The 17,820-nt window shown below is 39.8% G+C and overlaps 1 protein-coding gene across 1 annotated transcript in view; it reads right to left on the bottom strand.

Annotated features, from left to right (window-relative positions):
* Positions 1-824: 824 nt before the first annotated feature.
* Positions 825-17,820, bottom strand: part of ABI1 (abl-interactor 1) — a 59,512-nt gene continuing 42,516 nt past the window's right edge. The window contains exons 6-12 of the mRNA XM_009329134.1: positions 16,160-16,300; positions 13,842-13,942; positions 12,597-12,677; positions 10,777-10,953; positions 7,829-7,915; positions 3,434-3,619; positions 825-1,716 (exon numbers count right to left, since the gene is read on the bottom strand). Of these exons, the coding sequence (XP_009327409.1) occupies positions 1,541-1,716; positions 3,434-3,619; positions 7,829-7,915; positions 10,777-10,953; positions 12,597-12,677; positions 13,842-13,942; positions 16,160-16,300 (949 nt within the window). The 3' untranslated portion in view covers positions 825-1,540. The remainder of the gene's footprint in view (positions 1,717-3,433; positions 3,620-7,828; positions 7,916-10,776; positions 10,954-12,596; positions 12,678-13,841; positions 13,943-16,159; positions 16,301-17,820) is intronic.

Genomic DNA, 17,820 nt, shown 5'->3' with positions numbered 1-17,820 from the left:
AATTGTATATATGGTTTACTACAAAAGACTATATGTAGAGTTCAGTTGGTTATGTACATCAGTGAGAAGTTTTCCAATTCTAATGAAATACAGGTATGCTATTGGTTGCTACTTACTAGCAGTTAACAAGATGCAGAATTTGAGATTGCTACAGTTAGTTAAGAAAATGAAAGGCTCAGTATTTGTAACTCACACTAAAAATGAATGATTCAGCAGCCAGGCAAAGCTTCAACTCCATCACCTTCCATCATTCAGCTGTAGAGTATATTCAGTACCCTCCTAGAAGTCTGCTTTGAAGTCCCAGACACATTCCTCTCACAGTAATTATCCAGTACTACCACATTCCTTTTCAGGTTATTTAAGCCACAGAATTTGTAGAACAGGGAGGTACATCATCTCTAACTATCTATCTCTGCCTGTGATCCCTTAACACAGTGGGTAAGTTCCTGTCGTGTTTGTTCCCCCTTTGTCATATCCTGAGGACAGCCTGCTGTCTCTGCACAGCTGGGCACATCACCGAGCCAGATACAGTTTCCACTGAGAAATGTCAGTTACAGACGGCGTCCAACCTACTGCATCTAGATAACTAGATTCAATCAAGAATCCTTGCTAAAATTAGTTTTGGAAGAAAAGAACTTTTAAGAGTTTGTATAAGTGTGTAATTCAGGTTTCATATCTAATTTATTTGCCCTCTGTCAGTGATAAAGTCACATTACAAACATTTGCTTTTTAGTACATCGTCTGGGATAACACAGCCATGGTTTTGCTACGTTAGCATTCCAAACTTCTTTGCCAAGCCAACCAACAAAGTAATGGACAAGACCTTTGGTTCACTTATATATTTATGAATGGAAAAAGTCATAATGTAAATTTACTCATTAAAAAAACTTGGGTACAAATTACACATACATAAGACCACCCATTTTTTGATTCACATGGACACCTTAGACCCAAACAACTCATTGTAATAGACTTTAGTGAGAATACTCCAGGTAAAGATTACAACAATTGGAAGCATCTTGGATTTTTAAAAAAGTATATTTCAATACATAAGTTTGTATGCATGCTTTAAACAAATATAGTTCAAGAATGAGCAAAGAGTCTAAACAAAAAGTAATATGACCAGCACTAACATTAAACTTCTCATCCAGATTTTAATATGTTAGTCTAACGTAGTGTTAGTTACACCATGCTGTACTGAAAAATGTAATGGCACAATCTGAATCATGGTTCATTAAATATTATACCCTACTTCCCCAGAATATTTAGGCTGGTCATAAAATTAACAATGCATAAGTAAATAAGTATAACCAGTTATAGACAGTTGCTTGTTTTACAAATTGCCATCAGGTAAGACGTACTGTCTCCAGAGACTTAGAGAGGTGGACGTTCAATCATACCATTAAAACAGTATGGCCTGAAGAAACGGGCACATTTTTTTTGAAAGTATATTAAGACAATTCTGTTAGCTTTTAGTTACCCCTTGTAAATAATCATGGTATGACTGAATACAAGACCCAACTTTGAAAAGCAAAGGATTTTAATCGGCATAGTGCATGATTGATTCAACATAATTCCCAGGAAACAAGCCAGTTACTCGATTGCAAACTCCTTCATACCAGCCGTCATCATTCTTCTTTATCACATAAATGATTGCACCCTCCATAAACGACAGCTCATCGTCTTTGTCCTTTGTATAGTCATATATAGCAACAACTGTGGATTGAACAAGGACAAGTTTAGCATTTTATTAATAGCACCAGTATTAAAATATAATTGTACTTCAAAAAATGTTAAAAGACTAGTTTGCTATCCTGGGATTTTCCATAATGAATTCACATGCTTTCCCTGTTGAACATTAAGCCCAGAAAATGAAATTTCACTTTTCTTGCAACATTAGCTACCGGTAAGAAGTGGGTAGCGACTACACTGAACGCTCAGTTAAACTATTGACAGAGAGGTACAGTCGACTGCGACACAGTAAAACGGAGCATACGGACAGCTGAAAGTTAAAGTTAAAAGCTGAACTATGAAATAACTGGCTCCATGAGCATGGCAGTCATTTCTGGTCAGATTAATCAAGAGAGGGATCTATATGCTTTTGAGGTAAAGAAAGCCAAAAAAAAAAAATCATTCTGTAGAAATGGACCAACAGAAAAAAAGTTTTACACTATGGCCCCTGCAGCTATATAGTATTTACTTCAGTATATGATCTTGTAAACGTAGCTGCTTAAAGCCACTGTACAGAAATGGATGGTCTTTGCTACAGAGCTTCGGTGCAATAAGAAGTTTTGGCATTACTTTTCAAGGAGCTGCAGTGAGTGCAAGTATAAAAGTTACTGTAGGAAAAAGCAGAAGCAAATTTACAGCAACATCAGCTATTTTTCAGTACCTGCTTGGTGAATACATTACTCTTACCAACCTCCAACTCACAGTGTGCAATTAACAAAGCAGAGATCTCCCTAAGGAAAGTAAATGTCGCCACCAATAATACTGGCATTAAAACCTACCACTATGAATACACAAACTTTGGACACCACAGCCTTACCCTTCAAAACAGTTAACATGGATTTATGCAATTGATCAGTTTTGTGAATTCCAAGAACCTACTATTTTACATACATATATATTTCTCAGAAACCTGATGTCTTAATGCCTAGCAAATAATGATGCAGTGTATCAGTTATTTTCATCCCATGGGTACGTCCTGCACAGGGTCCAGCTAGGAGTGAAGATGGAACACAGCAGTTCTGCCAAGACAGGTATCACAGGTACCCTACCCCATTTCATATGCACTACAGTACTAGCCAGAGCATGAGAAAACTTGCAACACTGCTGTTGACAAAATGGTCGTTGTCAGAACACAGGCAACTCTACAGGCAGGAAATCAGCATCTCAATTATTCATGGCAAGAGACATTCACTATGAGTTCATACCTAAGTACAGTTTATAGTCTGCTGATCTAGGGTCACTGATAAAGTCTCCAAGGAAGCCTCACTACATTTTATAGTTGAAAGTCTAATGATCCACTCCAGCTATCTAGTTTGATGAGAGAAATAGAGCTCGGACTTTCTGGCCTTCTTGCAACACTATTTCTAGATGATTGCGTAGCAATCCCGACATAGCTACAAACACAATCCAGCAGCTCAGCAACGATGAAAGCCATCTGATTTACATCTGCTTCTCATAACGAAGGATTTTTTTTTTAATCCATTCTAGAATGCCTGAAGGTATTTTATAATCCTTCCAAAGAAGGACTATATTTTATCACATTAGGTGTAGCCACAGACAAACCAAGAAAAGAATGGTTCTAGTTCTGACTTAGCAGGGCCAATGATTGTTTTCATCAGATCCAAGCTAAGTCCTTCATTCCCTTCAGATACCGTTAATCCTCTGATACTGCAGCAACACTGAGTTGCAACGCTTCTCTTACCTTTCTCTATATAGTTTTTAGGTGCCCAAGCAGGATCTCCATCTGCATAGGGATCACTGTACTGCACAACAGCAGCCTCCTCATCCTCGTAATCCACAGGGGGTGGGGGTGGAGGAGGAGGAGAGTCATCAAACATCGGCATCTCATCGGGAGGCGGCGGTGGTGGAGGAGTCGGGCTATCAGCAACTAGAAATGTTTGGAGATTATTTTTTTTTTCTTAAATCAAAACAGTGCGGAGATGCAAACCAACCTGAGGCTGTACACTGTAAATAAAAGGGGTGGGGGGACAACACACATAGCATGCACTATAATACCATGCACTGATTAGAAACAGAGGCTTTGTATTAACATCTACAACATACAACTACATTTGTTATTAGTGGTCAAATCTATGTATAAATGCTACTAGAGTCAAAGCACATGCTGCAGGGCATAAGCTGAACACCAGCAGAGAGGAAAGCTTCCTGCTCCGACGTCCATGCGCTGAGGGGCTAGCTGCAGCGGTTAGCGATGAGAGGACTCCGAGTGGCACCCTCCGAGCCAGGCAGCAACAGGCCTCTGGACTGGACCAGCAGCTTGATTATTTTTTAACAAATCCTTTGTCTATAACAATCACTTTAATTTATTTCTGAACACTGCTTCCTTGGATTCCTTTTCTCTCAGAGCTAGCATTAAGGGGACAAAAAGATCTGGTGTGGATCATAAAAAAGGGAAGAGACTAGTGTTTAAGATTTAACCAGGTAGGAGAAAGCAAAGTAATCCTTCTGCAGAAGAAAAGCTTTGTACTGATCTTTATCTTGCAGACTAGCTTGTGCGTGTGCACATATCCAGGATTCAATTAATAAATGGAAAACTACAACAGGCAGCTACTGCTCTTGGGGAAAAAGTGCTCAAGGAATTAAGTGTATAATCCAAAATGTCAAATCTCTGCCCTGAGCTTCTCCAATCAGCACAATTACAAGTTGCTTTGGGAAAGGGAAAAAGAGAAAGGCATTATGGTACAAATCACTCTTAAAATCAGTTCATCAAATTAGTTTTCAGTAACATTCACAGCAGCTGGCAGAAAGGAGAGAGAGCACACTCAGATGCAAGACATCAAGTCACTTATCCTTTTCCTTGGGAATTGTGGTCCACTACACATGGACCTAGGTGTAAGCACTATGAAGCAAGAAGTTACTGGAAGGAAGGTATTGTCGCTAAACTCAACTTTGTAATTAAATCTGTATTGCTATATAACAAGAGATTTGGGAGTCTGCACATTGAACAAACAGGCAGAAAACCACTGCTCTAGAAAGAGTTTGACTGGAAGGAGCCATCAGGCTGGGCACGTGCTCCAGAACGTGCACACTACACTAATTTTTCAGAAGAAAGCCAAGCTGCAGGGCAAGGGAAGAAGAACACTGAGTGAAGCTTTAGCTACTGCTAGTTACAGTGGCACTGGAGATTAGAAATAGGGTTTCTATTTGTTTTAATGCTTTTTACTTTCAACTGGCCACTACTCCAGCAGTGAGTAACTTTTGCTCTTCGGCCACATGCCCCTGGCAAGGGGCTTGAGCACAGCTCTTGCATCCTAGCCGAGTCAGACCGGCTGTGCTGGTATAGGGGAAGCCAAATCTCCTGTTGCAAGGGGGCAGAAGCTGCCTCAGCCCTGGCACCCAGCCCGCTCTCTACCCCTTGAAGAGCTAATGCTATTCTTCACCTGTGAGCCCAGCTCCTCTTCAACTTGACCAGCTGAGCTGCATACCCCACAGCTCTCTCCATCAGTAAGACTGGCTGCCACTGTATTAGTGATTCCTCTCCCATACAGAAGCCCATTTATGTCACTTGGAGACAGACTAACAAAGTCTTTGGCCGAGCGAACACTATGTCTTGCCCATGTTACTGAATAGCACTCACAGGCATGCTTTACTAATCCACCACAGACACATGACAACACTGTTTATAAATGGATTGGTTTTGTGCAGTAGTTTCGGCGCATCTTTCACAAAATGTATTTCTCCCCTTAATTTCCATCTGCAGCCAGGAAAAAAAAACAGTATTGAAACAACAATCCTTTGAGGTCTTGAGAAATCCTTACCTTAATAAATGCAAAAAGTTGTATTTATTGAACAATGAAGTTGTTTATTTGAAAAGAAGAAAGGAAGGCAGGAAATGCAAGTGTGAAAGCGCCAACACATACCCTAACTGAGATGCAGTGCAAAACCTGCATGCTTTATGAGAAACATTTAAAACAATTCAACTTCACATTTAAACAAGGGGAGAGAATGGAACAGAAAATTAAACAAGTGCCACCCCATGGAAGTATCCCCCCCGCCTCTTGGATTTTAACCTCGACTTTTCCTGGTTCTGAACTTAAAACAGGCAGACTCTAGAATAGCATTACTTTTCCTGCAGGGAGTGGTGGAGCAGGGGGAAGCATACAGAAAACCACACTAAATAAGAAAGGGTAAAAGGATCAGTATTTATACAGCTCCAAATTGAGACATCTTCTCTTGTATGTATTCACATCCCTGTTCTTTAAATGGGGACCAGCAGACTCCTTTTGAAAGCACTGGGTGTGACAGTACAGCAATTCACATCCAGTCAGTTTTCCCTGGGCATCGGACACACTGGAAAACCTCTCTGAAGGAGATACCCACAGTTTGGGCACAGGGCGCAGGAAAAAAGAATAGGCGTTGCATAGTTTCTAAGCCCTCTGTCCTTGTCCTCTGGAAGAAGTCCACAGAGCAGAGGATGTTGCTTTCCAAACCCACAGATCTTTATGATAAGGAAAAGACAAGCCTACCCACGTCTCCCTAACTCCACTCCCCCGTAGACTTCTTGCAGAAAATGAGGCAGATGAAAGTCTAGCACACAATGCCAAAACTCAACAACAGCCTCTACAGCCAGTTTTGCTGAGCGTATGCACAGACTGCCACACGCACCCCTGCCTCCAAAATGAGGCAGCAGCAGCTCAAAGCCATACTCATTATATAACTTTCAAACCCAAGAGACTGTTAAAAGAAAATAAAAAGAACAATTCCTAAGACCAGATTTCAAGCTTCAGCTATTTTTGCTGCAATCTCATTCACAAGTCAGCTTGCATTTTGTTGTTGCACACATGAATAAGTCTGTCCCTTTTCACCTCCGCTCTCTCAAGGGCTGTGTTATCTCCAGGAGGACAATACTTGGAACAATTCAGAAGCAGGTGTCAATTTTCTCAAGTTTATCTGCAAGTGAAGACATTCTGTAACCTTCATCTTCAGTAGGTTTACCTCCACACTTTGAATTTTGGAAACGTTCGCCAACACAATTTTGTGGCATACTATTCTACATCAACATGATTCTTACTATTTACCTAGCACACCACCAAAATACCTTCTTTTTGAATGAGAACCAGAGAGATGCCTCCTGGCTCTATGGGAACATTCAGAACATGACCACTTAAAAGCTCTAATGGGAGGCTGAACAGCAGCACTAGTCAGATCTAGGGGCCCCTAAATGTATGCTGGAGCTATGGAGCTACTATGTAGTAGTAGCCCCTGCAATCCTAGCAGACTTCGCAATGGCTCCCAAACACTTTAAAAACATTTTATACTTACTTAATGCCCTATCTACATTGCATTCATTCTGTTGTTTACAGAACTGCAATGTACTCCTACAGCAAAGATGTCCCCAGATCAGGAACACAGCTTTACACCTGCACTAGCATTTGGGACAGTAACACTCAACGTGAAATGAATCGAGCAGTAATAGCAAAAACAGAGTTATCAGTATAAAACACCTTGCAGCACAGATCATAGCCAAGGAGCATACCTCTCACAAACCTAACAAGCAGAGTTATGCTGCAAGAAGCTCAGTAGGGAAATCTGGCTAGGGAACACAAAGCAATGGAAAATTAAAGGCTGACGAGAGGAGAAATACCTTACAAGCTCCCTTGTAATGGCATTAGACCATAAGACTGCACATTTTCAATTGACTGTACAGCTTCCTGAAAACTACTACAGTATTAGAGACAATGGTTACACAGTACAGATTTTGACAGTCCTCATAAGCCTTTCTAATAAAAACTAATCAATTATCCCTAGTGAAAAATCCTCAGGCAGGATGACTGAACATGAAATTAATATTTTTAATTAAGATACATTTCTATATTCACACCAAGCAGATGCCACATATTTCACACTGTATTTCTATAATAAATTTGCAGTTCAGAACTTAAATGGGTCAGTAATAATCATGCATGTTATAAAATATTGAAGAGTGTGCCTTTCAGCTCCAATAGCATATTGAGACTAGAATGCAAGATGGTATTAGCTTCTGGAAAAGGAACGAAATAGAGTCTGACTTGCCAGCCATGCATGCTAGAAGAAAGTAGGCTCTACCCTTTTAACAACTCAGCTTGTCCAAACTTACTGTTTTCCTGCACCCTGGCCACGAAGCCTGTGAGAGGTATCTGTGGAGTCAACTGAGGCATAGGGGGAGGGGGTGGAGCAATAGAAACTGGTAGCAACACACACGCCATATCGGGGAAAGTCAAACAGACAAAGGGGGAAAAAAAAAAGGAAACAAACAAAAGCAGCCGTCAGTAACGAGGACCACAAAACAAGTATGTAAAGAACAACAAGAACACACACACAGAAGAACCTTCTTCAAGCTTGTGTTTCCAACAAGGCTGAATTCGTGGTTAGCCAATCAAGGATCAAAAAGCAAAGCATGCCCCTGTGTTCAGCTGAACAAAAAGCCAAGCGCAGGCTGTGTGTCTGGAAGGTCACAGGGTGCACACGTGAAGGGACTTGTTCCGCTTCACTTGGGGAGCTCATGAAACTGAGCTTTTTGTCTTGCTGCCAAATAAGGATTACTCAAATTTAGTAGTTATCTTTTAAAAGTACGATACCAGAAGTAGAGGTGATGTTTCGCAGGATTCTGGGCTACTCCTCTAAAATAAGAGTAGAGCGCTACATCAAGTACAGCAAAGCAGCACTGACACAGAGCAAAGACAACTACTTTACAAGGGAAACAATGCTGCAACATCAATACTTAAATATTCACAGAGAGCACCTCCCGTAATTTTGTTCTGCTGGCACGGGGGACAGTGGGTTGGCTTACTATGTTTTTGTTTTACATAGAAAAAGGGACCTTGTTGCTTGTTGGTAGGAAAACCAGATGGGTTTAGAGCAGAACGTATCTTTATTTTAAATTAAGTCTTCTGTGGTTGGAGGCACTCAGCAACCTAAGGGGCTGGCAAAGGCTTCAACAGCTACAACTGGCTACACTAGCGCACAGAGCTCCCCAGGAAGCACTTGCAAGCTTGTCTTCTCTGAAGTATGTACTTATTTGGTGAGTAATGAGATATGAGACACGCGGCACCAGTGCTCAGAGATGCTGGGCTGACAGCCGAGATGTTCAACTCTTCCCTCTACAGGTAGGAAAGAGGCATGGTAGCAGTAGGGCACGCCATTCAAGGTATCAGCTCTGGCAGGACATCTCCCCATGAAGCAGGGGGGAAAGAAAAAAAAAAGAAAAAACCCAACAAAACATCAACTCATTTGTTTATACTGTGCCCCTTCTCAGTGGAATTTCTCTTGCACTGAAGCAAAGAAATTCCTTTGAAGGCGGAAATTCAGCAGGGTAATCCAGTTGGAACCAAATTTGAAAGAGGTTCTGTACTTCCAAGTAAGCAACAGTTTTAAATAAAGCCATAACTAAGATTAATGTTTGATGAATAAAAACAGAACATTTCGTTCATTACAAAACCAATAATCAAATAAACTGTATGGGAGAAATGATCAATAAAAGAGGGAGAACAAACAGGTTTCTCACAAAATTGAAGTAAACATCTACAAAAAAACAGAGTATTTGTTAGCATGAAAAGTAAAACCTTAAGGAAACACGGGACCTGGATTTAATGTCAGGACAGTAGCATTAAAAAATTTAGAAAAAAAATCACCAGTTATAAAAACAGAGGAAAACAGTTTAAAGTAGAAAACCACACCCATCAAAATACTGTTTAAAAAATGTTGACAATCAGTATTTTGAAAACACCAGAGAGGCTAGATTAAGGAACAGCACCTGCATTTGAGCAAAAAATTGCTTTGGACAAATATAAGTGTTCAGAAACAGTGGTGTGCACAGCATTTAAGACAACGGAACTATTTCCAGAAGTGAAGTCCTGTTCATTCAACAGAACACAACTGTTCAAACAGGAAGGAGTTTCTGTTGTTATGGTGAATTAATCTGGGGGAACAAGAGTGTGGCGGAAAATGAAGGGCCAATATGGATGAGAGTGTGGGAGGAAAATCAGGATTGGAAAAAAAAATAGGTACTGCGTCTGCAAATAAAAATGCTTTCTGATAAACGTAATACTTCTAAACCACTGAGAAAACTCTTCACCTCAGTGTCTCAAACATTTTATATGCATTCTTTCCTTTAGAGTAAGTACACAACAGCAAACACTGGTCCAAAGTGATCTTCAGTCCAAACATCAACACTTCTTTTTAAAAGAAATATTACTCTGAAGTTTAAAGAGTTGGCACGCTGAAGAACACCACCAGAAACCATTAGAGGACTATCACTCCTCTATGTGTATCTGGTCAAAATTTATGGAAATGGCAAGGAAGAAGTTTCCTAATAGAAACAGCTTTCTACCAACACTCAGGTAGATCCTTATTTTGCAGATCTTTCTGCAGTGAACCTTGTTTGCCCTGTTGGGTAGGTAGGCAGGATGCTGCTGACTAAAACCTGCTCACTTGCCCATGGCATCCACCCCTTCCTTCATTCATCTCCATCTATACTACTACTAGTGTGGAAGCACGGAGGAGGAGTCTGCTAAAAAGAGAGAGACTGAGCTCTTCTTTAACAGTCAAGCTTAAAACTAAGAACAAGGGAGAAACTTGGAATCAGGAAAGAATTTAGGAAAGAGACGGAGATAGGGAGGAACTGTGTAATGGGAAAATTTTGTTACATGAGCACTGCGCTCTGACAGTACTCTCTTGCCACTAGCCCAGTAGTGGAGGGACTGTACTACAACCATATTAGGTCTCCTGCAAAAAAAAATCTGGTTTTAGTTTATGTTCTCCCAGCACACCTGAAATGCTAAGTATAATGTGCCTATGATTAGATAGGCAATCATAATTTCTTGTCATGAGTAACAGCAAACAAGTCAGAGGGGAAAACAGTATAATTGCATATAGTGCAATCACTGTACAACTTCAATATGGTTTTTCTTGTTTGTTTTTCCTTCTATTTTAGGAAAGAAAGCAGTAATCTGATTGATGCTCTTCATAAATGAATTAAAATGCCATGCATGCTTTTACAATCATTTTGCTCAAAACAGTTTGTGATTTCAGAGCTCAGAAGCTTACTTGAATTTTGAGAATAAAGAGGCCCGCCATTAACATGAGGTTGAGCAGAAAATGGGGCAGTCACAGAAGGATTCCGTCTGTATCCACCAGAAGATGCTGAAGAAGTGGTAGAGTTGTGTCGCGAGATTTGCCTGGTCATTGTGCCATACTGGGAACCAGGAGCTGAACCCGGAGCAGCTGAAAAGCATTAGCCAGAGGAACCAAGGAAGAAACTTAAGCAGAGCATTACTTGGGATAGAATGCAGAAAACAGAAAAAAGCCCAGAACATGGGAAATACTTGATTACAGGTCTCCAGTAATTTAAAGCCAGTAACAGGAGATTAACAGAAAACAAACACCCCTGTTAAAATTAATAATGAGAAAAACCACACAGGACGTAAACCAATACTCATATAAAGGGCATTTGAGAAATGCTACTTTGAGAGACTGGATTGGACTGGAAAATTGAATCAGCTTCCAACTCGTAAGCATATCTCAATTATTCTACATGCAATACCCTTTATTAAAAAGCACACAGAAAAAAATCCACGTTCTGCTCAAAGCAAATGTTTTCCATTGTGAACCAGAACTTGTCTCCAATCTAATATAAAAAGACACTCTAACAAAACAGTAAAACAAATGTCATAAGCTTCAGACACTTGGCACATTTATCAATCATATTTGCTAGTTGTGCCTTTCATATTGATGGAATTTGCACTAACAAATCAGAATCACCAATGCCAGCTGACAGAAAGACATCACTCATTCTTCAGGATGAACACCCGTTTTTACCTGCCACATGCTTGCTGCACAAACTTCAAGGTTAATAAAACAATTTAAGTTCTCTCTTTGATTAACCTCTGACAGACAGTGAAAAGAATCACACCTTGCAAACTGATGAATCTCACACGTTGAGATCACATGGATCAATGCCATTTTTAAATGCAAAAACTGTTTTGCAATAAAATGTTTTGTGCTTTTATATACATATGTATATATCTTATAAATATATATAAACATATACAAAAATGCAGACACACACGCACAAACAGTGTGCGATCAGAAGTTTGCAGTCCTGTAATGCTATCCAAAGTCACTTTCACTTAACACTTCAGTAAGGGAAAGTGCAAAAGGTTATGTGGGTCAAAGCCTCCAAAGCTAGTTTCATAACACAATCAATTAATTTTGTCATCAGCCTGTGATAGGAAAGGGTGGGGTGTTTTTTTCCTGCCTGTTTTGAAAAGTACTACTTTTAGATCCCACCCTAACAGCTATACGTAATACTTGAAGCAATTTTTCAAGAACTGTTATTTCTTATCCTCAAGTCTTCCAGTTTGCCACCTACCCGCAGCATTACAGAATCAAACCCAAGCCACTGTGACAGACACTTCTGCTTTTCAGTCACCTTATGCCCACAGGATAGAATACATACATCACCCTACACATCAGCTACCATTTTTAAGCCAGAGTGCAACTGTTTGTGGCTTGGTTTCAGCTGCAGGAGCGATACAGCAGAATACCAATATTCAAGCTGATTTTGAGTTCTTATAGGTCAGACTAATTGGATCTGAGCTTTATTGGGAACAGATTTCAAGCAACTGGCAGCCTTTTCCCTCTTACCTTGTGCGTTTACCTTCAGAGGCTTTAACCACAGGAAATTAGTGGAGATTAGATTTATTTAAAAACAAAAACAAACAAAAAAATCCCAGAACTGATTTTTATACTAAATCAGGTAGAGCCCACTACAGCAGAAGAAACACCTTCGCTAAGTCCATTAGGAAGAGGTGATTATTGATTATGCAGCATGACTGCAATCACTTCAGCATTGACACAAGTCTCACCTATCAGACTGCCCATCGGGAGAGGTGGTGGCAATGGTGGTGCTGGCGGGGCTCCAGGAGGAGGAGGAACAGAAGTGTGTGCTAATAAAATAGTTTATATTCCCAATTAGGCCATATATTTTAAAAAAATAAATAAGAAAGCACAGGCACTTGATAGGCTTCCCAACTAAATACAGAAATTCAACTTCGATCAACTGACACAAACTCAGGCTCTGATCCTACACAGGGTTCTGTACCTGCAGATCTTTATTCCCATTGATTTGTATGGGATGCCAGACAATAGTAAGATTTCATGCCTATTTGTACCACTGCAGGATCAGAAACACCTGGGAAAGGAAAGCCTACATGTGCATTAGAAAGTGAAGACTTGTCATCTGAGGAAGAGATTGAAGAGGTGCAATAGCAAAATTACATTACACCAGAACTCCACTGTGCAAATTAGCTTTATGTGCTTACAAAACACACAGATAGTAAACAACTGACTGAGTTGGTTTATTACCAAGATAATAATCCTGCTGGCTTATAATAAAGAAGGATCCTACACATTCTCACCATTCATCATTCTTAAAGACAAGGGAGTCTGCTTTCAATGCCGAGAGATCCTGCATGGTTCTCTTTTATTGCTGTGCTATCTTACAGGCACTAGTTCTTCTGCCTCTCCAAATGATCTCCATCATAGCTTAGCAACTGCAGACTGTAATTGTAGCAGAAACACCACTGTTGGATAAGCCTGAATTCTACTACTAGCAGTGTTTTCATAGGTCATCTTCTGCGTTTTATTTGAAGTAAAGACATTTAATTAAAAAAAGAACATGTACATACCGTCATTGGCAGACAGTAAAGTTAGCAGGCTATTTCAGAATACAACATTTCCCAAACATGTACATAGTTTCTGCTGCTTCTCAGGGCATCCAGAAATGCCAGACTGTAGACAGGCATTTAAAAATATACTTAAGCTTTAAAAGGATACATCTCTCTCCTTCTGTCCCCTCCCCCACTCGATTATCTTGTAAAAACATGGACCAAAGGTGTTTTAACCATCCACTATTCTATAAGTGATTGTTCTGCAAGTACTTTTGGTAAAGAATTAAAACTTTAGATGTTCCTCAGCACTCATAAGAGATTTCCTGACTAGGACTGTGCTTCAGGACAGTTTCTACCCCATCGTATTCAGTCAAAATCCCTCTGCAAACACAAGCAACTGACATTGCAGCCTTAAGTTAACATAGGAAGAGTCCCACATACCTGGTCCAATGGTTGGCGGTGAAGGTGTAGGCACGGCAATGGGAATGCCAATACTGCTGCTTCCACTATTCTCTCGACTGCCACTTCCTCCACTACTACCACTATAAAAGAAAAACACAAGTATTAGCACAGCATTTCCTACAAAGTGCTAGCAACAGTCACACTTCTTGTGTGAGCTCTGCTAGCCTAACTCAACTACAGACTGTTGAAAAATCCCCTATAAAATGCCTCTGTGTCTACCTACAATTGCATACAGCTAATCAAGTCTGGATGCATCACACTCCTAATAAATGGAATTAGCTAAGCTGATAAACAGCACTATGCATAAAATGTCTAATTAAATGCTTTAAAAAAATAAAAAGATAAGGAACCATACCAGTTCTAGGCAATGGAGTAACAACTGAGAGAACAGTTATGGGGCCTTGTAATAACTGAAAGTAATAAGCTGGGGCTGGAAAAGTTCATGCCTAAACTATAAATAATTACTTAAGCTTATTTATGCCATCAGCTGAAGGAACATTTCCTCTACTCAGAACAGAAGTTTAGACTGAGAACTTTTTAACTGAGAACAGCCACGATAAACCTATTGGGTGGGGTGTGGTGTGAAGTATGGGGTGACGCACAGGAAAATGTGTGACACCCCCCCCCCCCCCCCCCCCCCATGCACATGCTTTTTGTGTACGAGAAGCCTGCTTCTAAGATAGTCTGAAAGGTAACAGTACAGCCAGGTCACAATTTGTTTAAGTACCATCATATGATATACAAATTAGGGGCCAGCAATACAGATTTCTACAGAACATACTTCTAGTGAACTACTGAATAACATTTCTACACATGCCTTTGGAGGCCATAACACTTCTTTTCATTGAGGGAGCTGAAAAAGAATCAAGATTCAGGCAGAATCTGTCCTTATTCTTATCCAAGAGCACTCCTTAGGCCAAGGCTTGAATTTACATGGATTAAATCGATAATATAAAGGGAACTAAGTAGTCGAGATGTTTTGAAGCCAAAACACCACTTTAACCCATCCATGTTAATTAAAGAGTACTCAGTGATGTTATAGCTTATTTCTCATTCCTGGGCAGCTACAAATCAGTGCTGTCAGGAGTCAAGCGCAAATCATCCAAATATATCTTAAGATAACACTGTTACAAAAAAAACAAATCAGTGATCTGAAATGGAAGCCAAGATAACTCCTTCAGAATTAGTGTTCTGTCTGCTGAAGACCTTGATCTTGTCACCATGGTTGCGGCTGAATTTCTAACTGCAGTCTACATAAAAGAAGATCTTGTGAGACAAGAGTGGGGAGCATTCACAGTAGCCAGCTAAACAGATTAACAAGATCTTCGGTGCAGCCAGATTGAGAAGTTATTTCATTCTGACAGTATTTCATGATCAACTGTGTCCAGAATACTCTCTCAACCCCCATTAGTGACCTAATGTGTTTAATGGCGTACTGGGAGTTTAAAAAAAGTTAAGAAAGACGCTCTCTAAAAAAAATAAGCTAGCATCTTACTTCTAACTACATTGAATTCGTTTGTCTGTTTTTTCCCTGCAGTTTGAAGCCTATGATAAAAATTAAATTGAAAAAACTGAACTCACTCAAGATGTTCAGAGAAAGATCTAGCCTTGCAATTCGAGAAAAAAATTACATTAAAAACCCAAGGTACACTCAGACACCCTTCTCACCAAAAACACACACTACTCTTTCATCAAAGAAAGCCCTTAAGCATATGGGAACAACTGGCTGATACCAATACCTGCTCTGTGAATAGATTTTCTACTTCCATCATGCTAGCGCTGATTATGAGCATTAAGTTTTACCCAAAAGAAAGCAATCGGCTCTTTCAGACTACCTTCATCACAGTGTTTCTAATCAACAGAAATTTCTCTTTGCAATTAGTGGTCTTGAAAACAAAAAAAAAACCTAAGCATATTTTAGGCTAAGGTTAATAATGCAGCTTTAAACCCATCAGGACCCATCACTACCCTACCTTGCAACTGCATAAATTTTGAAATTTGCTTATTCTTGGGAAACAAATACCATAGAACAAAATTAATTGATTATATAAAATGAGGCCTGTGGTTATGGAAGTAAGTTGCTAGATACAATGAGGCTTCTACAGAGTATAAAGACACTTCTATGTGTTAGAGAAGTCAACAATACAGTGAAGTGCTGTTAATGCAGAGTGGTAGAATAACTCACCTGTTACCTTTCAACAAAAAGCCAACAGGCACAAAGCTTCAAAGCTTTTCTGTGACTTTAGTAAGCATCAGCATGCCAGGCAGGAAAGAGTTACAATGAGAAAACTCTCTACCTGTGTGTTCTTGGTCTCTGGTTCAAGGAAGCCGTCCTCCCTGGACTGTGCTGACTGCCCAGTCTGGCAGGACTGGTCATGTAGTCATTGGGGACTGTTGGCGGTTTGACTGGCTCCAGGGTTTTGTAAGGAGTATTTCGTCTGGTCAAGGAAAAAAAGATTTCAAGACAGAAAGATAAGGGATCAGAAGATCAAAAGGATAAATGAATGAAGTAATGAAGCCATTTGTTTTCTTCAGTTTTCAGGAGAGATCACTGCACAGTGACCCACATTGCAGTATATTAAACAAATTCCACCGGGCAGGGTAGACAGGTCACATTCAACTCTCTCATGGATCTATCTACATAAGAGCACTTTGAAGTTAGCCTACAGCACATAAACCGATTAAAAAAGCCTAAACTACATTTACCACTCAAAATATATTCTTTGAACTACATAACATACAATAGTTACACCTGCGTAATGTTCCAGGGTTACCTTTCAGTACACTGCATATGACAAACTCTTCCATTGTAACAATTTCCTCTTTCCTCCCTTCCCCTCCAGATGCTTAACTGTCCTAAAAGCATTCTTGGCTAAAGGTATTCAACTCATTAAGACAGGAGTAAGGCTGAAAGATTCACAGAACAAGTTACATTTGCAATCACCAATGCTCTTCCTAATAGCATTGTTTCACACAATAATCAAGCAATCTCATATCGCTTAAACAGATCTTAAAGTGCTTCACAGATGAGCTTCGTTGTCTCCATTTTGCAGCCCAAGAAAGCAAAGCCCAGAGACTTCCAAGGTCACCTAGCAGACTGCATCAAGTTGGAAATATAACACAGATCTTTCGAGATCTATTTACCAGACCCATTACTGCCTTAAGAACAGTGTGTTTATTGTACTGAATTGCAGAGCCCTTCAGTTCTCACCAGTAATTAAGAGATCCCTTGCAAGACATGGAATTTGGCAATACACCAGCTAAGCAAAACAAAAAATACTGAACTACTGGCATTTAATCATTTGTTCAATTACTGGTTATAACTGAGTTGGTAAGTTATACAGCTTCCTGGTATTTTAAGAAACTTACCGACTTCCTTTTTAGAAGATGGAATGCAACAGTACTAAATTTTAACTGTAACATTTTATTATTAAAACCTCTCAAAGAGAAAAGTGGAAATACCATAATTGTTTGCATGCACTGTGGTGTTTGTAAATTAGTTTGTCTATATAAAGAACTCCAGATGATTTTAATATGCAGACTGCCAGCACCTATAGATCTGCCAAAAGAGATCAGTCGTGGGAAAAATAGAGAAACTTTGTATTCCAGTTGTAAGTGATAGAGCTCTAAATACCACCAAATAAAGTGATAAGCAGGGAAGATTTTAAATGTGCTTCCAATAGAAATAACCTTGAAAACTCATGTTTTAAAGTATTCTACCTTGGAACGCACTGGCGATAGGAACTACTACTCAGCTCTGTAGTACTATTCAATTTGCCCATACAATTTAAAAATACTGTCAAAAGCAAACCCCGAGTACATCCTCAGGTTCAGCCATGCCTCAGTTTCTCCTTTGTTCTTCACAGAAGAATTCAAACTCCTAAGCACCAGAGAAGTAAAAAATAATTTCTTTCCATCACTCAAGTCCAATCCTTCCCTTTGCTTTTCTGCCAGCCTT

The sequence above is a fragment of the Pygoscelis adeliae genome, unplaced genomic scaffold, assembly GCF_000699105.1.
Source record: "Pygoscelis adeliae isolate BGI_AS28 unplaced genomic scaffold, ASM69910v1 Scaffold427, whole genome shotgun sequence".
NCBI lineage: Eukaryota > Metazoa > Chordata > Aves > Sphenisciformes > Spheniscidae > Pygoscelis > Pygoscelis adeliae.
The sequence above is the reverse complement of the archived record's forward strand: the minus strand, read 5'-3'. Positions and strand labels throughout refer to the sequence as shown.